General features: G+C 36.1%; 1 protein-coding gene across 2 annotated transcripts in view; it reads right to left on the bottom strand.

The window, feature by feature from the left end:
• Positions 1-294: 294 nt before the first annotated feature.
• Positions 295-23,880, bottom strand: part of NDUFS1 (NADH:ubiquinone oxidoreductase core subunit S1) — a 31,710-nt gene continuing 8,124 nt past the window's right edge. For both annotated transcript variants that reach the window (XM_082841811.1, XM_082841810.1), the window contains exons 7-19: positions 23,678-23,808; positions 23,038-23,223; positions 20,546-20,680; positions 19,759-19,873; positions 18,699-18,844; positions 18,207-18,335; positions 14,336-14,465; positions 11,173-11,333; positions 6,908-7,062; positions 5,121-5,296; positions 4,309-4,443; positions 4,133-4,205; positions 295-2,386 (exon numbers count right to left, since the gene is read on the bottom strand). In XM_082841811.1, coding sequence (XP_082697937.1) covers positions 2,295-2,386; positions 4,133-4,205; positions 4,309-4,443; positions 5,121-5,296; positions 6,908-7,062; positions 11,173-11,333; positions 14,336-14,465; positions 18,207-18,335; positions 18,699-18,844; positions 19,759-19,873; positions 20,546-20,680; positions 23,038-23,223; positions 23,678-23,808 — 1,764 coding nt within the window. In that variant the 3' untranslated portion in view covers positions 295-2,294. The remainder of the gene's footprint in view (positions 2,387-4,132; positions 4,206-4,308; positions 4,444-5,120; positions 5,297-6,907; positions 7,063-11,172; positions 11,334-14,335; positions 14,466-18,206; positions 18,336-18,698; positions 18,845-19,758; positions 19,874-20,545; positions 20,681-23,037; positions 23,224-23,677; positions 23,809-23,880) is intronic.

A 23,880-nucleotide genomic window follows, 5' to 3' on the forward strand; every position in this document is an offset into this window, starting at 1 on the left:
AGTATTGTTAACAAGGTATAATGCTTTTTATTGATGTATTCATTATAATACAATTCACAATAAATTTGGGGGGGCATTCTGTATGAAGTTTAGGCTTTAAAATTTTTCCTGTATATATATTCAATTCTTATAGTGGTCCACAAGGTTTTTTGAGGCAAAATGGGACAGTAAAAAATATCTCTAATTAAACATTCTTGACTTTAGTCTGTAACTGGGTAACAATGGGCAAGTTATTTGATACTTCTTGGGTCTTAATACCAATTGTTAGCAGGGTTTTGTGAAAATTAGACACAATGTACTTAAAGCTTTAATGGCACGTATTAGAATATCTTTTCTAAATGGTATTATTTATTATTCCAGGGTCTTCCAGATTGCCGTCTTCACCTAAAAGGACTTGGCCTTGATCCTTTGTAGATTTCTCATTGTTGACTCCCTTGTTGCTTACAGTCAAAATTACATCAGCTGTTATTCTTCTCATCTATATGTATTTTTCTTCTATCTGGGTCTCTTCTTCAGAAAGTCTTGCAACCATCTTCAATGTTTATGGTCACAATAACCTTAATATTTAGCGTTAGGTGACTAATAGGCACCCATGGGACAGACTTTCATGTTTACTTTATGTAAAAACCAACAAATTTTATTGAGTACTACTTAGCCCAAACAAGGTATTCTTTACAGAACTCCAAGTTCCACACATGCTGCCTAGATGGCAGTCCTAGGATCCTGGACCATCTTAGTTATATATCACCTTTTCTCCATTTGAATGCAATATTCCCTCACCAAGAATCCTATGAAGTCTACACTCATTCATTGAAGAGTACTGTGCAAAACACAAAACTGAAAGTGTTTGCCCCCTTGAGGTCAGCAACAGTGCTAAGGGATAAAGAAGGTAGAGAGAGATAAGAAGTTTGTATTAAATTCAAAGACTTTCACCAAGAATTTATACAATTTATACAATTTCAGGCAACTGAGAATTTTAAGCAAAGTACTTTAAGCAAAGTATACAACTTCATGACTGAAGTGAATAAAATAATTCTGAAAAAACTGTTACAGGTGACAAATTTTGTACAATTTTTGAAGATAAAGTACTGGTGACATACTATAGTCTAAAATTTTTATCCTCTGTTATATCAGTAAAATCGCAACCTATAGTTGGGCTAAGTCTTTGATGAAAGCAAAAAGGAATAAGGATTACAAAACAAAGGATTCTGAACATAGATTTTGAAAACAAATTAATATAGCATTAGATTATCTCCTAGATTAATTGTAAATTTTTAATTTTTTTTGACAATAGAAAATTATGAGAGCTGTTAGTTTTGCCTTTTATTACTGGAATAATATAGTTAATACTACAGATGGTGTTAATATAATAAATATGGAACATCAATGAGGACCTAAATTATGTCTCTTGAAACCTCCCTCATTCCCAGGGTGTATGTGTGTGCAATCTATTATACAAAGAAAAATATCCCATAAATCACCATGACATTATATAAACAGATTCAAAAGAAAACAGAAAAATGTGTTATCCATTAAGCTTCTCAATACTGATTCTTAGACGTAACAACCTATGGAATCTGTACTAATGGGAGGAAATTATGTGCAGCAGTTAAGAACAATGGGCTTTGAAGTCAGAGAACCAGGCTTGATTCTATGACTCTTTTGCTGTGGCCTTGGGCAAGCTACCCAATATCCATGGGCTTTAGCTTCTTCACCTGTAAAATGAGATAATACTGGCTGACAGGGAAGTAAAAGGACAAAACAATATAATGTATGTAAAGCCAGAGTGCTTAGTATGTAGAAAATCCTGAATAATCATTAGCCTTCATTATTATGATTATTATTAGCGCTGTCCAAGTATACATCTGATGTATGATTATATTATATATATTTTCTATTTACCCAGCTTCACAGAATACTTAAATCTTTTCTTTAGCACTAGAAAAAAATAGGTCCTAATGGAGCTATTATTTCATCCATTTTACAAACTAAGTGATCAATGAAGATAAACAAAAATTCATATTTTAAGGATTTTCTTTTTTGTGTCACAAAGATTATCAGTGCTTTTACATGAAAGGGCATCTATACATGTTTATTAAACTATTTAACATTTACACGCAATACATAAATGTTTGGAAACCTCAAAGTTCTTTGACAATTGCAATATTGTTTTCAAATAAATCATGGTAGAACCTTAAATATTACATCATTTAGATTATTTTTTAGAGAGATACACCTCTAAGAGATCATGCCAACGTAACTGTCCTTTAACTAACTGGGTGCTAGTAGATGTTTCAGCATATGGATGGTTCCTCTACTGCATGGGCACCCTCTGTGACAGCTTTGACACATTTAGCCATTGTCTGTGAGGCTCTGCTAATTGAATCTGAAAGATATCAAGAAAATGTGCGTTTTGATAACACAACTTCAAAAGAAGCACACAGTAAAACTTTCCTGTTGCACATATTCAGGAACAACAACAATAAAAAAGACTGGAAGAGTCTATGTAACTATACATAAACATTGTAAAATCAATAAGTTCAGAAGATAAGCCCCTTAATAGCTAAATGCTTTTAATAAGTACTCCTAGGAATGATTAAATAATTATATACAGCCATATAAAGGGCCAGTATGCAACCATTAAAAATATTATAGAAAAGTATTAAAGACAGGAAAAGAATGTGCAATATACCATTACTGAAAAAAGGTTACAGAACAGTGTACTAAAATCCATGAATTCACTTTATGGGTGAATTTTATGTATGTGAATATTTCAATAAAGCTGTCCAAACCCTCTCTCCCAGAGTAAATAAGTAATCTCATTTTTAGTTTAAATAAATTAATATATGTGTATATCCCTGGATGACTGGCCAAAATGTTAAACATAGTTATTTCTGGGTAGTGGGATCATAGTGATTTTTCCTTGCTCTTGTGGGCTTAGGTATGTATTCTACAATGAACATAACTTTTATAATACAACTGAAAAAAACCTATTAAAAATAATCTGAGGGCTTCCCTGGTGGTGCAGTGGTTGAGAGTCCGCCTGCCAATGCTAGGGGACACGGGTTCGTGCCCCAGTCCGGGAGGATCCCACATGCTGCGGAGCGGCTGGGCCCGTGAGCCATGGCCGCTGAGCCTGTGCGTCCAGAGCCTGTGCTCCGCAATGGGAGAGGCCACAACAGTGAGAGGCCCACGTACAGCAAAAAAAAATAAAATAATAATAATCTTAGGGCTTCCCTGGTGGCGCAGTGGTTAAGAATCCGCTTGCCAATGCAGGGGACACGGGTTCAAGCCCTGGTCCGGGAAGATCCCACATGCCGTGGAACAACTAAGCCTGTGTGCCACAACTACTGAGCCTGTGCTCTAGAGCCCATAAGCTGCAAATACTGAGCCTGCGTGACACAACTGCTGAAGCCTGTGTGCCTAGAGTCCATGCTTTGCAACAAGAGAAGCCACCACAATGAGAAGCCCGCACACCTCAAAGAAGAGTAGCCCCCGCTCGTCACAACTAGAGGAAGCCTGCATGCGGCAACAAAGACTCAATATAATCAAAAATAAAAATTAAAAAAAAAAAATCTTAGATACAAACTGCACCAAGAACTTGAAAAATATACTCCTATCTGCTTTTAGACAGAAAATTATTTTAAATTGTCTATCAACTATCTCATAACCTAGATGTTATATCAAGTGTTGTAAAATCTGTAGTAAACAAGTTTATTAGTCTGCATTCCTTAAGCACATTCTTAACCATTTACATCAGAAGCACCATTTGGCATGTTTCACATTTTAGTGTTTTGATTCTTCTACTGTAATTCTCAGAAAAACCTTCACAGATGTTTGTCACTTAGAAAATTCTCCCTAAATTGCTATACAGTAATTCTTCATACAGTAGTAAAATTTTATATTTAAAATCTGTTAATTCTTGGATTTTCAAACACTACTTACATTTCAGAAAGAAAAATTAGAGTAAAATCAGAAAATATAAAGTTACATTAGTTCTGATATTTGAAAAATCTTCTGAGATTAAAAACATCAAATACTACCACTAGCACGTTGGAATCATAATGCTAAATTAGGTGATTTTACTCCTCTCTACCTTTCTTGTTTGGCAGTCATGCTGACAACTGCGTACCTGTCATGTAGAAGTCTTTTATTGTTAGCTGAGGTGGAACAAGTGGATCAGCAAGAAGGTGTTGGTTCACGAGCTGCAAAAAAAGAGTAAGAGATCAATAATAATAGTATTGAAAATTAGTACTGTTACACCAGAGGATACATTATTATGAAAACTGCGTATAGGCGTGTTTTTACCTTGGAAAGCTCATTTGCTTGCTGGAAATAATTAGCTCCTTCGACATCATCATATCGAACAAGATTAGGAGAGACTTCTTCCAATCTGTTCCTTACTTGATCCAGAGTATCATATGGAAGAGTCATACCTGCAATCTATAACATAACAGGTTCCAAAAATTGACATAAAGCATTAATACTTAAATATTTCAAATAATACATCATTGCAACTATGGTAAAATAATGCAGTACTACTATGAAAAATATATTGGTGTCCATTTGTATGTATATTAAGCAGGTGGTTAAGTGGGGAATACTACTGTAAATAATTCTTCTAATTCATAACAGCTGTCAATACATTAGTAATTTGTTTTTAGAAAATACACTGATTATGAAATAAAGAAATGCTTTGCTAAATTTGAATGCTTTGGCTAACCTGCTATTGCTCATATATAAAGTTGACAGACAACTGTATATTATTATTTTAAATCTCATGATGCTTTTTATAGTTAAAGAGTTAAAAACACAAGTCAAAAGTAAAAACACCTATTTCAAATCCCCATGTTTGTTTTTTTTTCGGCCACGCCACGTGGCCTGTGGGATCGTAGTTCCCCCACCAGGGATCAGACCCGCACCCTTGGCAGTGAAAGTGTGGCATCCTAACCACTGGACCTCCAGGGAATTCCCCAAATCCCCGTTTTCTGAACACGTTTTTCCTACAGAGATTATTCAAGTCATCTCTGCATTTCAGACGTGCATCTTCCTTGACTTCGAAAATCATTCTGACAAGCTAACATGTCAAACATTCCATTAGCATCACTAAGGACAAATACCTCAGAAAGTGCTCTTATAATTTTCCAGTCTTCTCTTGCCAAGCCAGGAGGTGTCACTGCTACTTTAGTCTGCTGAGCTCGGCCCTCAGTATTGACATAAGTAGCAGACTTCTCTGTGTAAGCAGCGCCGGGGAGAATAACATCCGCTATAGGAGCTCCAACATCACCATGATGTCCTGTGAAAAGACGGAAAATGGCAAACCACATTTTAGCACAAAGCTGATTAGGTATTATACATGAACACAGTATATATCCTTTTAAAATTACATTTTTATAATTATAAGTGTTTTAAAAATTAAAACAATATAGTATTGAAGTATTTGGAATAAAAATTAAAGCCCACTTTGCCCACAGTTAAACTCCCTTCCCAAAGAAAACTATTGTGAAAGCATTTGGTATGTGTCTTCCCAGATTAATTTTTGCAAATACACAAATACGTATAACAACATAAACACACATATTATGGGCAACTAGGTGTATCATTTCTCTTGATCATTACAAAGTGAAAACGCTCAGATGTATGTTAGTGAAATTTGGTAAAGTAAACTGAAATGGTGGAGGAACAAAAAGTGTCAGGAGTATGACATACAGGAGTATGATTAAGAGCATAAACAGAAGATTACAGAAATAGTATGCTGAAAGACTATCACTCATTAAAAGTTTAACAGAAGGTGTTGGAAGAAAAAAGAAACTTTAGTTAATTGAAAGAAAAGCCAATGTACATGTTTGCATATGTACATGTTTGCATATGCATAGAAGTACATATGAACTGTGCATCTATCTAAACCATCATCAATGATTATCTCTGGATAGAACTAGGATAGGATTTTAGTTTATGCATTTTGGTTTAACTTTATTAAACTAAAGATATGGAATATTACATAATGCTTTTTATGTGGTATGGCAATAAAAAGCCTAGTGTAAGTGTATGGTGTTTGTGTTAAATGAAGTGAAAAGTTATATACTTTTCTCTATAAAATATCCAGGAATACTCGACTACTTTTATTCCAAAGAGGCTTGATTACATTTGCAATGAGTTAGAGATCAAGAAAATGAGTCAAACACAAAAAACCAAAGGAGTGCTATTAAATATAATTCATTAAGTGTCTTATGACACAGGACTCGTGATTTTCTAACTTTTACACTGTTTATATATATAAAAAAGCTTCTCCTTGATTACATAATAACATTAAATATTCTTTGAAAAACTGAATTTAATGTTACATAATATTTCATAATTTAAATTACTATTACTGGGGGCATTTAGGTTTCTTCTAATTATTTGTTATTAAAAAACATGAGGTGGGGCTTCCCTGGTGGCGCAGTGGTTGACAGTCCGCCTGCCAATGCAGGCGACACGGGTTCGTGCCCCAGTCCGGGAAGATCCCACATGCCGCGGAGCGGCTGGGCCCGTGAGCCATGGCCACTGAGCCTGCGTGTCCGGAGCCTGTGCTCCGCAACGGGAGAGGCCACAACAGTGAGAGGCCCGTGTACCGCAAAAACAAACAAACAAACAAACAAAAACATGAGGTGATAATTCTTAATAGCAATAGCAACTATGTAACTAATAAACCTATTTTTTATAAACGTATTTTTTTAAATATAAAATCTAAAACATTTAAATATCTATAAAAATACATATTAACAAATATGTTTTTAAAATTCGTGTGTGTGTAGGGAAATTCTCAAATGGAAAATAATCAATCCACTAAATATATTGCCATATAGTTCCTAATATACACAATGTACTATTCTCTTCTGTTTCTAGTGCCATAGATGCTACTAACCTTGATAAATAATGAAACAATCCTTTGGCAAATCCTGTCGAGTAATACAACCTCCATCTGCTCCCAGAAGAAACAGCACTTTGGGAGGGTTCTTCCGAATTGCTTCCACCCCAGGTTTATAGCCAAGGTCCAAAGCAGCTACTTGGCTTGCAATCCTGTAAAACAAGTACGAGTTTTTAGCATACTTGTTGTGTTTTCATTATAAAAATTTAAATGTGATTCTTGAAATGATACCTAGTCTCTTTTCTATTCAATGCTGTCAAAGATCTTCCCTCATCATTTTTACCCATTTGAAATAGATGTCAAAACCAGAAGCACCTGTCTTTTACTGTTTCAAGAATGGCAAAAAAGTAAATAAGATGCTTAGGACACTGTTTCTTCATGAAGTAATACTTAATGGACTAATTCTGGAAACTTTATGCCAACTGCAATTGTCTTAAGTTGATTTTTATTCAATACAGTAAGACTTGATAAGTCAAGCACAGTCATTAGAGAAAAATTAGATGATTCTGAAAACCAAAAGGGAAAAATTTAAACACCACTCATAAAACTAATTCAGAGAAAACTATAATTAGTATACTGTTGTATGTTCTTATGGAATTTTTTCAATGAACATATATTACTAAGAGAAGCAGATAATAATCTTTTAAAGAAAAGGTTTCAAAGAACTATACTTTGAACATTTGGGAGTCTTTGGTCTAGTTTGCTGTTGTTAATTTTCTTACAAGAGATAGTAGCCATTTTGATGACCTACTGTGAATAAAGCTAGTTGGGTTTTACGTATTTGGTAAGGGAGGAGGGCAGGTCAAACGAACTCCCAATAGATGCTGCTGCTCTGTCAAACTCTCTAATGGGACATCAAAAGAATAAAATAGTTTGAAAAATTTAACAAAAGAAGTGCAAGATTTGTATAATGAAAATTACAAAACAACTCCAAAGGAAATTAAAGACCATAACAAATGGAAAGACATCTATGTTCATGGATTGGAAGACAATATTGTTAAGATGGCAATACTTCCCGAATTGATCTACAGATTTAATGCAATCCCTATCAAAAAATCACAGCTGAATCCCTTGCAAAAACTGACAAGTTGATCCTAAAATTCATATGGAATGCAAGGGACCAAAACTAACAAAATCTATCTTTTTTTTTTTTGTCACTCTGCATAGCTGGCAGGATCCTAGTTCCCTGACCGGGGATTGAACCTGGGCCCATGTCAGTGAATGTGTGGAGTCCCAACCACTGGACTGCCAGGGAGTTCCCAATCAAATCTATCTTAAAAATGAACAAAGTTAGAGAACTCACACTTTCCAAGTTCAATTTCAAAACTTAGCTCCCCCTGCCGCCCCACCTACACAATATATTTTTTAAATGTCTCTCCTTCTAAGCCTGGATGTCTCTCAAAGATCTGAGCAGAGACTCACACACTAACTTATGACAGAGCCCACCTCATCTTGGAAAACAAACTAAGTAACCTAAGTTTGCCTCTGCAAGAATGATCAGTAAACAAAAAAAGGATTAAAAGATTCTCCAAGAATTAGAAAATATGCTTTACTCTGAAATAAACTTACTATAAGAAATAAAGACAAGGGACTTCCCTGGTGGTCTAGTGGCTAAGACTCCGAGCTCCCAATGCAGTGGGCCTGGGTTTGACTGTTGGTCAGGGAAATAGATCCCACATGCCACAACTAAGAGTTCGCATGCTGCAACTAAAGATCCCGCATGCTGCAACTAGAAGACCCTGCATGCCGCAATGAAGATACCGCGTGCTGCAACTAAGACCCGGCAGAGCCAAAATGAGACCAAATAACAATGTAAAAGTAAACCAACTGGCTTCTTCTGAACTTAAAAGGAAAAACCATATCAAAAATTTCAATTTGAAAATGGAGAGTTCTATGATATTCCCAGGCAGAGGTAATGTCAAATGAATGTCACTCAGTTATATTCTAGTAGAAAATTTTAACATCAAAAATAAGGAATCCAAAAAAGCAAGTGGACAAAAACACATACATATATAAAATCAGGTTATAATCAGAGACAAAACTCAGATTAGATGAGATCTTCTCTAAAATGTGAAAGAAAGGTGAAAAAAATACTGAGTATTAAAGGAAACAACTTGTGATCTTTGTATCTAGCCAAGTGGTCATCTGTGAGAAGGAATCAGAAAGACATTGTTAAGACACAGAAATTTTTCTTAAAAAGTTATTAAGTACCCATTCAGTAAAAACAAACAACAACAAAAAAATTAATAAAGACATGGATTCAAAAGTGAATTAAAAATAAGAAAATATCTAGTCTCTTTTTATTCTAAAAATTCTAAAATGCTAAAAATTGTGGCTAGAAAGGATCTAGAGGTGGTCAATGCAAATAAACTATTTTAAAAATATAAAGTTTTGGGGACTTCCCTGGTGGCGCAGTGGTTAGGAGTCCGCCTGCCAATGCAGGGGACATGGGTTAAATCCCCGGTCCAGGAGGATCCCACATGCCTCAGAGCAGCTGAGCCTGTGCACCACAACTACTGAGCCTGTGCTCTAGAGCCCATGAGCCACAACCACTGAGCCCGCGTGCCACAACTACTGAAGCCTGCGCGCCTAGAGCCCGTGCTCTGCAACAAGAGAAGCCACCACAATGAGATGCCTGCGCACCTCAACAAAAGAGTAGCCCCCACTCTCCACAGCTAGAGACAGCCCGGGCACAGCACCGAAGACCCAACACAGCCAAAAATTAAAAAAAAAAAAAAAAAAAAAAGGTAAAAAAAAATGTTTACGTGATGAACTACAATGCCAAATTAAACCAATAAGTGGGGAAATACAACACTGAAACTAATGTTTAAGAACGCATTTGAACACTTTTACATTTAAAAAAGTTTGCCTAGCAAACTTAAATGTGTTTAGCCTCAATCCTTAAACAAATTTGAAGATTTGAAAAATAATACTTAAGGTAGAAAGGATTATAGGAAATTGGAAATTCACTCACTAATGCAAAATGAATTACATGTTAAGATGAAGGAAAGGTTAAAAAAATTTATATATATTCACATTATATAGCCATTAATGTTTATGTTTATAAAGAATTTCTAATCATGAGAAAATTCTTGTTTGGTAATGAAAATCAATCAAAATCAGGACACAAAATTGCATACACAGTATGACTTCAACTATATAACTAAAAAAATATTTATATACACACACAAAGAAACCCAGAACAAAGCGCACAAAAACTGCAACAGTAATTATCCACAGATTGTGAACTATGGATAATTTCCATTTTTGTATTCTTTCTTCCCTTTCCAACTTTTCTAAAAAAATCTGCACTATTGATATTGTCAGAGAAAAGCCTCACTTTATTTGAATTCTCACGTTAGCTTACATATTTTTTTTTAAAATAAATTTATTTATTTTTGGCTGTGTTGGGTCCCTGGTGCTGCACGCAGGTTCCCTCCAGCCGCGGCGAGCGGGGGCCACTCCCCACCGTGGTGCGCAGGCCTCCCACTGTGGTGCCCCCTCTTCCCCCTCACCCCCACCGCTGCAGAGCACAGGCTCCAGGTGTGCAGGCTTCAGCAGTTGTGGCACGTGGGCCCAGCAGTCGCGGCTCGCGGGCTCCAGAGCACAGGCGCAGCAGTTGCAGCGCACAGGCTTAGCTGCTCCGCGGCACGTGGGATCTTCCTGGGCCAGGGCCCGAACCCCCATCCCCTGCATTGGCAGGCAGACTCTCAACCACTGCGCCACCAGGGAAGCCCAGCTTACATTTTTATCACTTAAAAGTCAGAGGACTTATTGCAATTTTTGAACCACAGTATATTAATATGATACAGATTTTTAAGATTTTCTTAGCACTTACTGCAATTTGCATATTTTAAATATTATTTACTATCTTGGCTTCTTCTCACACAAAATAAAGGTTTCTATTTCACATCTGCTACAGAGATAATGTCGCTAAATGTCGCTAAATATTAAGTTGTTTGTAAATCTAAATGTGACAGTGTACACAAAATATACACAAAATTATAGATTATAAAACAACTACTCGGGCTTCCCTGGTGGCGCAGTGGTTGAGAGTCCGCCTGCCGATGCAGGGGACACAAGTTCGTGCCCCAGTCCAGGAAGATCCCACATGCCGCAGAGCGGCTAGGCCCGTGAGCCATGGCCGCTGAGCCTACGCGTCCGGAGCCTGTGCTCCACAACGGGAGAGGCCACAACAGTGAGAGGCCCGCATACCGCAAAAAAACAAAAAAAAAACACAAAAAAACAACTACTCAACTTACCTATGAAGGATATTCATAACTTTCCAATCACCAGTAACACCACTACTCATCCGAATCTTTTGAGCAATGTTGGAAACAGCTGCAAGAATTGCTGCCCCATCATTTCTTTGGAGTGCAGAACTGCCTAAAACCACCATTGGTTTTTTAGCTTCCTTTAGGACCTTTAAGAAAAAAGAACTTTCATTTAAAAAAACATTAGAAGTGGGAAGGAAATCTAAAAAAGGGAATAAATGTGTATGTATAACTGATTCACTTTGCTGTACAGCAGAAACTAACATAACATTGTAAAGCAACTAAACTCCAATAAAAATTAATTAAAAAATAAAATAAAGGGCTTCCCTGGTGGCGCAGTGGTTGAGAGTCCGCCTGCCGATGCAGGGGACACGGGTTTGTGCCCTGGTCCGGGAAGATCCCACATGAGGCGGAGCGGCTGGGCCCGTGAGCCATGGCCGCTGAGCCTGCGTGTCCAGAGCCTGTGCTCCGCAACGGGAGAGGCCACGACAGTGAGAGGCCCGCGTACCGCAAAAAAAAAGAAAAAAAAAGAAAAAAAAAGAATTAGCTTTAAAAAAAAAATAAAATAAACAAACATTAGAAGTAACTAAATCTAACCAAATTTGCATCTATAATATGCTGTCCCAAGTTTTAGTTCTAACATGAATGTCTTAATTTGCTAGTCGATATATGGATATACATACAATCAGATTTACTCAAAAATCTCTTGCCAATGCTACTGTGAAATAGCTAAACTAGTATCAAATAAAACAGATTTTCAAAAAGGAATAATTGGGAATGAAAACTCTAGCCAAACATCCTTTGGTCAGAATGACTATGGATAGGTCCCAGAAAAAATTGTGGAATGTCCATACAGAGGTTCAGGTGATATTTTGTAACAGGAGAAACCATGCTGAAGTACCATGTCTACTATAGTCCATCTATTCTCTATGCCCCAGACAGGGAGGAGAAGGTAGGGAAAGCAATGATCACTAGATCACAATGCAGAATACCTTAAAGTTAAGGGCTTTGCTTTAAGCCACAGTAACTACCTGAATACCAAAAACTGAGAGGAAATGCATCCCAAGTGCAAAAGAAACTACACATACAGTAGAGGATGGAAAAATTAGAAGTAAAGCTGTAGACTATAACAGTTCACTCTCCTGCCCATCTTCTGTGTCATTCTTCAATAAATAGCTGGACCCAATCAATGAATCAGCATGAGAATTATGCCTAGATACTACAAAAAGGAGGATATTCACAAGAGGAATTTCCCAAGGAAATGTGAAGTGCTTTCAGTAGCCTCAAAAAAATAAGAAACAGTTTTCAATAGCCTCAAAGAAAATGAAAAACAATCCCTCACTTAAAAAAAGAGCTCAGAGAAGTTACATAATAGAGAGTATTATGGAAGACTTTCATCAGAGAATTCAAGAAAGAAATAGAAGAGAAACAAAGCAGAAATGAAAATCATTCCAGAAACAATAAAAAACAGAATTAAACATGACTATAAATACCGGGACAAGAAAGATAGTTTATATGAAATTATATAAAATAAACCAAAAAAGAAAAGAATAAAGAAAAAATGACAGAAAAGATAGAAGAGGAGATCCAATATCTGCACTGTTAAGAGTTCTTAACAAAAAGAACTAATTAATGGAAAATACATTTAAATATATTAGAGAAGAAAACTTTCCTGATGAACACTCATCACCTTCTGGGGTATGGGGATGTGAGCTAGAGAGAAGAGAAGGATTCTTCTCAATACATTAAAAAAAAATACTTTTGATCACAGTAACAATAATGATGTTATTCAAAACCGACAGACAAAGAAGTTGGGTTTGGCTGCTTTGTCCCCTCACACTTGATTTTCTTCTTGCCTACACCTGAAGCTGTCGGTAAAGCAACCATACTGGAACCATGAGGAGAGGCTCACACACAAACACACGTGAGTGAGTAAATGCACTGAGGATAGCAAAGCAAGAAGGTAGGCTCCTGCCTTGATGACATCCTTGGACAACTGCACCATCTGTCAAACTGCTTACCTTCAGAACCACTGTTATGTGAGAAACAGAAACCTTTTACATTTTTTTAACAATCACCATCCCACACATCACATACACACACAAACACACACACACACACACACAACTCCTAAAATAAAGAGAATCTTGAATCTTCAGACTGAAAGCTGTATGTCCCATTAAAAAAAAAAATGGTAGAGAACCACCATCAGTAAGACATATTCTAGTGAAGTTACTAAATTTCAAAGATAAAAAATCAAGCATGAACTATCAATAAAAAAGTATCTAGACAACAACAACAAAAAATAGGACAGGATTGGAAGAGAATATGGCTGACACTGGGCTGCTTCTCCACAGTTACAAAAGGCAGTATCTATAAAGTTCAGAGGGAAAAAAAGTATAACCCTAGATCTTTATATCCTGTCAAGGCTCTCTTCAGGAATAAAATAAACATTCTCAAGCAAGAAAGAACTCAAGGAATGGTGCACTTACATCTCCTCTAGAAAACAAAAACAAACAAAAACAAATCCAAAAGCTCTAAACTCCAGATGGCAATTAAATGAATGTAAATAAAGAACTTAGTAATGAAAAAGTCATGTAAAAAAAACTGGTGAGGGACTTCCCTGGTGGTCCAGTGGTTAAGACCCCACACTTCCACTGCAAGGGGCATGGGTTCGATCCCTGGTCCGGGAAGTAAGATCCCACATGCCGTGTGGTGTGGACAAAATAAATAAATAAATAAAAAACAAACAAAAACTGGTGAAATTTCTTTAGGAATAATAACCCTTGCTGTAAAGAAAGATTTCACTGAAGTTTAAAGTTTAATTCTTTCAGTTTTACTTCATTTTTTAATGATAACTTCAAGTAAAATTAAACTCTGATAAATAAAAATGTACAGTATGATTTCATTTTTGTTTACCTATCCATCCACCTTGCTCTATATATGAATAGAGAAATGACTGTATGATGTTTCATCAATGCTTGTTTGGGGTAGTGGGATTTTGGATAATGTTTACTTTCTTATATATTATTTTCTATGTTGCTATATATATGTAGTTTTTAACAGCAATCACATATTATTCCAAAAATAATAAATTTTAAAAATAATACTTAAAAATCAACAAGAGTAGATACATATAACTCAAGAGCACCTGGCTGAAAGGATGGCTGCCCGAAGCAATATCTTGAAGAATTTTGGGAGAATCTCCCAGATGGTCGTAGCTGTAAGTGAGATCAACAGGGCTGCCTATAAGGGCCACTTTTAAGTCATTGTGGAGCCAACTGAAAGAAAACAACAGAGTTTTTAGAGCTAAATCACTAAGTTAGCAGTTACTGGTCTCTTCAATGCTATGTGCTACATCTATTTAAATTAGAAAATGTTAAAAGCACTAAAGCCCTCCAAGAACATTTAAATTTAACAGATATTATTGCATACCTTTCAAAAATAAAGTGTTGTAAAAATACAGGCATACCTTGGAGATATTGATGGCTCCTTCCCAGACCACAAAATAAAGTGAGTCACAATAAAGCAAGTCACACAAATCTTTTGGTTTCCTGGTGCATATAAAAGTTATATTTACACTACACTGCAGTCTATTAAGTGTACAAAATCATTATGTCAGAAAAACAATATACACACCTTAATTAAAAAATACTTTATTGCTAAAAACATGCTAAACATCGTATGAACCTTGAGTGAATGGAAATCTTTTTGCTGGTGGAGAATCTTGCCTCGTGCTGATGGCTGCTGACTTTGATCAGGGTGGTGGTTGCTGAAGGCTGGGCTGGCTGTGGCAGTTTCTTAGAATAAGACAGTAATGAAGTGTGCCGCTTCGATGATCTCTTCCTTTCATGAACAATTTCTCTGTAGCATGCAGTGCTGTTTGATGGCATTTTACCCACGGTAGAAATTCTTTCACAATTGGGAGTCAATCCTTTCAAATCTGGCTGCTGCTTTATCAACTTAAATTTATGTAATATTCTAAATCCACTGTTGTCATTTCAACAATTTCTTCACAGAATTCACCAGGAATAGATCCTATATCAAGAAACAACTTTTTTTGCTCATCCATAAGAAGCAACTCTTCATCCATTAAAGTTTTATCATGAGATTGCAGCAATGCAGTCACATCCTCAGACTCTACTTCTAATTCTAGTTCTCTATTTCCACCACATCTGCAGTTACCTCCTCAGCTGAAGTCCTGAGCCCCTCAAAGTAATCCAGGAGGTTTGGAATCAACTTCTTCCAAACTCCTTTTTAACACTGATATCTTGACCTCTTCCCATGACTCAAGAATGTTCTTTTTTTTTTTTTTTGCGGTACGCAGGCCTCTCACTGTTGTGGCCTCTCCCGCTGTGGACCACAGGCTCCGGACGCGCAGGCTCAGCGGCCATGGCTCACGGGCCCAGCCACTAGGCGGCATGTGGGATCTTCCCGGACCTGGGCAAGAACCCGCGTCCCCTGCATCGGCAGGTGACTCTCAATCGCTGCGCCACCAGGGAAGCCCTCAAGAATGTTCTTAATGGCATCTAGAATAGTGAATCCTTTCCAGGTTTTCAATTTACTTTCCATCAGTAGAATCACTAGCTATGGCAGCTACAGCCTTATGAATGTATTTCTCAATAAGACCCAAAAATCTTACTCCTTGATCCATGAGCTGCAGAATGGACGTTGTGTTAGCAGGCAAAAAACAACATTAATCTCATTGTGTATCTCCATCAGAGCTTTTGGGTGATCAGGTGCAATTATCAATTAGCAGTAATATTTTGAAAGGAATCTTTTTTTCTGAGCAGTAGGTCTCAACAATGGGCTTAAAATATTCAGTAAACCATGTTGCAAACAGATGTGCTATTATCCAGGCTTTGCTGCTCCATGTACTGAGTACAGGCAGAATAGATTTAGCAAAATTCTTAAGGGCCCTAGGATTTTTGGAATGGTTAAGTTGAGCACTGGCTGCAACTTCAAGTCACCAGGTGCATTAGCCCCTAACAGAGTCTGTCCTTTGAAGCTCTGAAGCCAAGCACTGACTTTTCTTCTCTAGCTATGAAAGTCCTTCTCCAGCAATGGCATCTTTTTCCAATATAAGGCTGTTTCGTCTACACTGAAAAATCTGTGGTTTAGTGTAGCCACCTTCATTAATTATCGTAGCGAGATCTCCTGGATAACTTGCTGCAGCTTCTACATCAGCACTTGCTGCTTCACCTTGCACTTTTATGTTATGGAGACGGCTTCTTTCCATAAATCTCATGAAACAACCTCTGCTAGCTTCAACTCTTCTTCTGCAGCTTCCTCACCTCTTTCAGCCTTCAGAATTGAAGAGAGTTAGGGCCTTGCTCTGGATTAGGTTTGGCTTAAGGGAATGTCATGGCTGGTTTGATCTTCTATCCAGACCACTCAAACTTTATCCATTATCAGCAATAAGGCTATTTTGCTTTCTTATCATTCATGTGCTCATTGGAGTAGTACTTTTAATTTCTCTCAAGAACTTTTCCTTTGCATTCACAACTTGGCTAACTGGCACAAGAGGTCTATCTTTTGGCCTGTCTCGGCTTTCAACAAGCCTTCTTCAGTAAGTTTAATCATTTCTAGCTTTTGATTTAAAGTAAAAGATGTGCAACTCTTTCTTTCACTTTGACACTTGGAAGCCATTGTAGGTTATTAAAACACACCAACATTTATTAAATTCACCATATTATATGGGTATGGTTTGTGGTGTTCCAAAACAATTACAACACTAACATCAAAGATCACTGATCACCATGATAAAATGTAATAATACTGAAAAAGTTTGAAATATTTTGAAAATTATCAAAATATGACAGAGACACAAAGTGAGCCGATGCTGTTGGAAAATGGCACCAAAAGACTCACTTGAATGAAGGCTGCCATAAACTTTAAATTTGCAAAAAACACCATATCTACAAGTACAATACAGCAAAGTGCAACAAAATGAGGTAAGCCCGTACACACCAAAGAAATTCAATGAATTAATTTGCTGTGTTAGAATGCTAACTCTAAGCTAGCTATAAACAAAGACTTTAATTTTAGAATAAATGATCTGTAGTTTTTATTTTGTCATACTTACACAGCAGAGTCAGTTACCTCCTAATTATCCATTCAGGCCATTTAAATAAATTTCATAAAAAACAAACTACATCATTCATATTTATTCTCTATGACAAGGAAGTATGGATTCAGCTCCTCCAAAAATAGTTATAAATGTGGTGACCATATAACTCTGGTTTGTCAGAGACAGTGGTGGTTTTAACCTGTCATCCTGGAGTAATTAACAACTCCCCTTTCTACTCTCAACAGTGTCCCAGTTTAGACAATCAATTATATGGTCGATCTATTAAGTCTCTAAGATATAAAAAGATGGAGAGTCATTCTACAAAATAACTGGCCTGTACTCTTCAAAAAAAAAGTCAGAAAAGGAGACTGAAGAGTCATGACACTAACTGCAATGTGTAACTCCAGACTGGATCCTGGGCAGGAAAAAAAAAAATTATAAAAGAAATTATGGAAGAATCAGTGAAATCTGAACACAAACTATAGATAAGGTAAGAATACTGTATCAATAGTAAATTCTTGATTAAATAATCAAATTCTTAAATGGAGAATATCCCTTGTTCTTAGGAAATCCACACAGAAGTACTCAGTGTGGGATAAAAAGAGCATTATGTCTACAACCTACTTTCAGATGGTTATATTCAAACAAATATATACATGGAGAGAGAATAAAAAAATATATGAAACATGAACATTGACTAATCGGGTGAACATTACACAAAAATGGGTATACAAAGAACATTTCAAGTATCTTGAATTATTTCAAACTAAAAAGATAAAAAGATCAGCAGGGGGAGAAGCGGGGAATGGAGCTGTTAGAAATTGCCCTCCAATTATCTTTTGGAGTCTCACTCCCACTAACACTATTAGGAATCAGCTAAAATAGTCTTTATTTCATATATAAAACAAATTATCATATAAATGTTTTTAAAACCCTGAATATTATTACTAACCTCTTTCGAATTCTAGCATTAAATAGTGGTGCCTCAAAACGTGGATTTGTACCAACCAGGAGGACAACATCTGTCTCTTCCACACCGGCAATTGTAGTATTAAGAAGATAATTGGAACGTAGATCTGTGCTAGAAACATGAAATATAAAATGCAAGTTTTACTTTAAAACTAATACACACTGACAATCCATGAAATACTCTTCTGTCATCAAACCCATGGCACTCCCAGAGAAAAAAAGAATCTATGAAGCATTCTTAAATTACATCAAAGGTTCAGATACTTATTAATAACTGGATTCTCTAATAGCTCCTGGTCTGACTTTGGTCTATATGTGATAATAAGCTGGTTGGTATGTTGGAGTATCCAAACTGTCACATAAAAGTCATTGATGCCATAGATGTGTTGGTTTAAACACAACTTGTAACCAGAAAAAAAAAAAAAAAGAAAGAAAAAAAAAAAGAAAGCCTAGATTCTAGCTTCAAACTTCTCACCCAGCTCCTGTGGTAGGGAACACCTCTTCAGTGCATAGGGTGTCAGAGTCCACTCTATTAAGTAAATCTTTGAGAGATACTAGGGCTTCAGCATCCACCAAGCCACCTGCAATTGCTGCCACATCGTTGCCTTGAAAACTCTGCAACTAAAAATGGATGGAAAGGCTATCACCAAGAAACCTTCATTCAGCAAAGGATCACAATGAAATGTTCAGAAAACAAAACAATAATGTCATTTTCAAGTACAATAAAAGGAACAAACTTCTAACTAAAACGTTCTCACACTAATTATTAATCTGAAAGTGAGAAGCAGAAGCGTACGTGGGGCCAAGGTTAATAACATCAGCCTGGAATAAAGATGTATGTATGTATGCATATATTTATTTATTTATGGTCGCGCTGTGTGGCATGTGGGATCTGATTCCCTGACCAGGGATCGAACCTGTGCTCCCTGCAGTGGAGGTGTGGAGTCTTAACCACTGGACAGCCAGGGAAGTTCCTGTTTGTTTTTAAATTAGGAACAAAGGGTCTCAAAATGAGGTCTGGAAGATGAAGACTGTGGAATTATATTTAAATACAACTTCATCTGAAGGATCTGTCATTCCTTCAAGCCCTTTATGTATGTTGCTTTTCTCTGACCAGAAGGCCATTCCCCGTTTTTGCTCTGGCAAGCTTCTATTCATGCTTAGACTTTGCCTAAGGAGTCACCTTACCTATGTGACACGATACCTGGTTAGGCATCCCTCCAATGTGCTCTCTCATATATCATTTTCTGCATAACTACCCAAAGCAGCATATGATAATTGCTTAATTATGCATCTTTTCCTAAAAGACTGTGGGAGGTTAAGAACTATGTGCTAGTGGTCTTTATATCCCTACTTCTAGCATGACATGTTGTACAGTTCTCAATACATGTTTTCTTTTTTTCTCAATAAATGTTTGTTAAATGGAAGATAATCTTGGCAAGATGAAAGAAGTGAAGAGAAACATATCCCCTCTTCATTAGAAAGATGTGCCTTGGAAATCACAAATATAGTTATTCTATACTTCAATTTTTTACCATTCCAGCTACACGAGAGAGTGCGTCCTCCCAGGTGGTGTATGTTAAAAGCCCCTTTTCATTTCTGACCATCGGCTCGGTAAGTCTTTGACGTTTTAGCCCATCATAGGCAAATCTAGATGACAGAAATTATACCATTTGTGGAGACTTGCTAAAAAAGGCAACTATAATTTTCAAGTTTAAAATCTAAAAGAAATGTTATTAAAATACAGTACTGGTTAAAGGTCAAATAGAACAAACACTTGGATAAAATAATTATTCCAGGTTTCTTTGGAGATGAACTAATAAATATTCTACAAACATCATCTAAAACTAAAATACCACCTAAAATGTTTGAGTTCTTATAATTTATTTTCAGCTACCTGAATAATCTTAAAATTACAATACACAAGAAATCTGGTAGCTGAAAAAGCCAAACCATTTGTAAAACTTGAGTATCTTTAGATATTTCATCAAAATTATATTGTGCAAATCTAACTTATATTTAGCTTCTATTCTCCAATGAAACAGAGGCAAACTGAAATAGATAAAGTATCTTAATTTACTTCAATTTCTCTATCTGGGAGGAAAAAACATATTTCTCAATATGAAAGCCAGTTAATATGAAAGCCAGTGATATACCTAGGACTATTAAAGTCAGTTTTGTCTAATTCTCTATATAAACAGTCCAGATTTCAATAGTCTATATTAATTTGCAAATATAAAAGACTGTTCCTTAATATTAAAATTATTATAAAATTTCCTTTAAATCAAGTCCAAAAGTTAAAGGAAACAATATAGCACATACCTGGTTTTATCAGAGATCCACTCTTCATTGATGTCCTCATGCATCCTTGGCAAAATCCTCATTACCTCTCCAGTTCTTGTGCTGACCACAATATTACTTCCAACTGCATCCATTACATCAATGGATTCTGTCTTTCTAAGAAAATAAACACATATATTTACCAGTTGATTTTGAAAATAAGGAAAAAGTTTCTGTTACCGGGTTTACCAAAAAAAAAAAATTTTACAAATTTCTTTTCTGAATTTCTAAAACTAATGGAACTCAGAGGAACTGTGATTTAAAAAATTAAATAAATAAAAAAAATATACCCTCATATTTGAACAGACCGTAATGCAAAAATGAAGCCTTTAAAACTGTTATCTAAAACAGAAACCAACTGGAACAGCTGCAAATAGCAAAATATGGACAATTAGAGTATCAAAATAAATAATAAGAGGGGCAAGATTTTGGGGTATGGCTGATTAAGGAGCTTGACAAATCCTCCCCCCAGAAACAAAAATAAAGCTAGACAAAAACTGACAAAAGCAACCAATTCAGCTCTTTGGAGAGCTAACAAAAGCACACAATATCATGAAAAGCTTTCATGTGTGGGAAAAACTCCTGAACTTCGAGAAAGAACAGTAGAAATCAGTGGTGTTCTGGCTTGGGACTATTCTTATCCCCTTTCCTACCACCTTGAACTGGAGGTTCTGCCAAGATGGGGCAAGCTATGAAGACAGGAGCTTCTTTCTTTCCTACAGACAAGGCTCACTCGTTTTGGAGAAATGGCAAAAGTTGTCTGTGGAAGTGGTATCTTGGAGGCCACCGAGCCGAGGAAAGTCAACAGTACTAGCCTGAGGCTGTAGTCACAGTCAGGGCAAGCATTCCTAGTGGAGGCTGCACATATGTGCAGCTGAGACCAGAGAGAGCCCAGGCTATTCACACTCTCCTGGACAACACAGAGACCCAAAAGACCTGGTGTAAAGTACAAGCTGGGTAGACTTGAAAACAGCCTTATCTCTGAATATGCTCTTCTATTCACACACAGATTCAATGGCAGAGGATGAAAGCTTTATTGGCTCAAAGAATTTAAGCACAGTCATTATCTGACTACTAAGCTATGCAGACACAGGAGCAACTCCTAAGAAGCCTTGCTTAAAAATAAAAACAAGAATATTAAAATATGTTCAAAGAAATAAGGAAAATCATGTTTAAAGATTAAAGGGAAGTATGAAGCATTGAATCAACAAAGACTCCCAGTAAGGATACAGAAATTACAAAAAAGAACGAAATAGAAATTCTGGAGTTGGAAAGTATAACTGTAATAAAACAAATCACTATAGGGGTTGAACAGCAGATTTGAGATGACAAAAGAATGAATGAATGAACTTGACAACAGATCAACAGAATTCATCCAATCTGAAGAATAAAGAAAAAAAAAGTTTTAAGAAAAATGAATAGTGTCTCAAAGACCTGTGACACAACATTAAGTGTAGCATTTGTATATATTATGGAGAGGAGAAAACACTCTCTATTTAGACATTTCAATTATGTACTGTCTCCTCCCTGCCCCCAGCTCCCTAAACCTTTTGTATACACAAATACATGGTTTAAAGTCTGGAATTTTTTTTTTTTTTTAAAGCCTGGAATTTTAAGATACTCCCATATACTCTGGTACTCTGGTAGGAGTTTAAAATCAGAAGGCAATTTGATGATATATTTCTAGAACCTTAAAAGTATACAAGTTTATTGCAACGATCTATTTCATTTCCTAATTTAATCAGAAGAATCAGAGATATATAAGAAAAGTTATAAATATGTTTATTTTAGATTTGTAGGACTTCCCTGGTGGTGCAGTGGTTAAGAATCCACCTGCCAATGTAAGGGACACTGGTTCGAGCTCTGATCCAGGAAGATTCCACATGCCACAGAGCAACTAAGCCCATGTGCCACAAATACTGAAGCCCGCACGCCTAGAGCCCGTGCTCTGCAACAAGAAAAAGCCACCGCAATGAGAAGTTTACGCACTGCAATGAAGAGTAGACCCCACTTGCAGCAACTAGAGAAAGTCCATGCACAGCAATGAAGACCCAACACAGCCATAAATATATAAATAGATAGATAGATAGATTTTAATAAATAGATTTGTAATTATAAAGAACTAATAAGAACTAATTAAAGTATAATATGTATACGTGGTTGAAAATTTAATGTACAATGAGAGGAAACTATAAATTTTTAAAAATCAAGACAATCTTATTCCTTGGAAGAACAAGTGAATGAAATAATTTTGTGATTAAGTACTTTGGAATTAATTTCCAAGAAAATTACAATTAATTTGCACAGTTTCATCCTATCCTTCAATTTAACAACTTATCTTCTATTAAAAGGGTTTTACTTAAAGCAAATAAATAAAAACTTGGACCAGAACAATTAGAACTCATGAAGAAAATGAATCTTAAAATTTTTTGAATAGTACTGAATTAAAGGATAAAAAATACCATGATGAATACCTTGTTTCCCAAGGCCGAGCAGTAAAGGCATAGGGCTTAGAGGTCAGGGCACCTACAGGGCAGATGTCAATGATATTCCCAGAAAGTTCAGACATGAACATCTTTTCAATGTATGTGCCAACTTGCATATCATTTCCTCTGCCTGTTGTTCCCAGATCATCTACTCCTGCAATCTCACTTGCAAATCTGCAAGATAAAAATGTACCATCAAATGGTCAAACACAGCAAACTTACCTCATTTCCTATTCATTATCACAAAGGTAATGATTTTCCAAACACTAGAAAGATAGATTTTCAATGGAAAATGTAGTCCCTGAATAAAAATAATAAATGTTTCCATTTAATTTGAGGTGTAACACACGTACAAAAAATTGCACAAATCATGTGCACAGCTCACCAAGTTATCACAAAGTTAATGCTTGTAGATTTTGATTTTTAAATCCAAGTGAAGTTGATATTAACTAAAAGTGAAAACTTATTCATTTTACTGGCTTATGTAAAAAACACTGAATACAACATTCCTCTTCTTTCACCAAATAAAAGTTGATATCTGTTCCAGTGGTGTTATTCCACCAAATTTTGTGAATATTAAATAAGTATACAAATGATATTGCAGAAGAGAGAAGGAGAAAAAGATTACCTGATGCACCGAGTACACTGTATACATCTAGTCATAATGGTTTTTATCAATGGCCCAATGTTCTTGTCCTCCACAGCACGTTTCCCCTCTAAAAACCGGCTCCTATCACTTCCAAACATCATGGACTGGTCCTTAAGTAGATTATGAAAGAGTTAACCAAATTTTGCTAACAAAATTAAAACAAAAAGATTTAAGGAATTAGA

This window comes from Leucopleurus acutus, assembly GCF_964270905.1.
Source record: "Leucopleurus acutus genome assembly, chromosome: 6".
Classification (NCBI taxonomy): domain Eukaryota; kingdom Metazoa; phylum Chordata; class Mammalia; order Artiodactyla; family Delphinidae; genus Leucopleurus; species Leucopleurus acutus.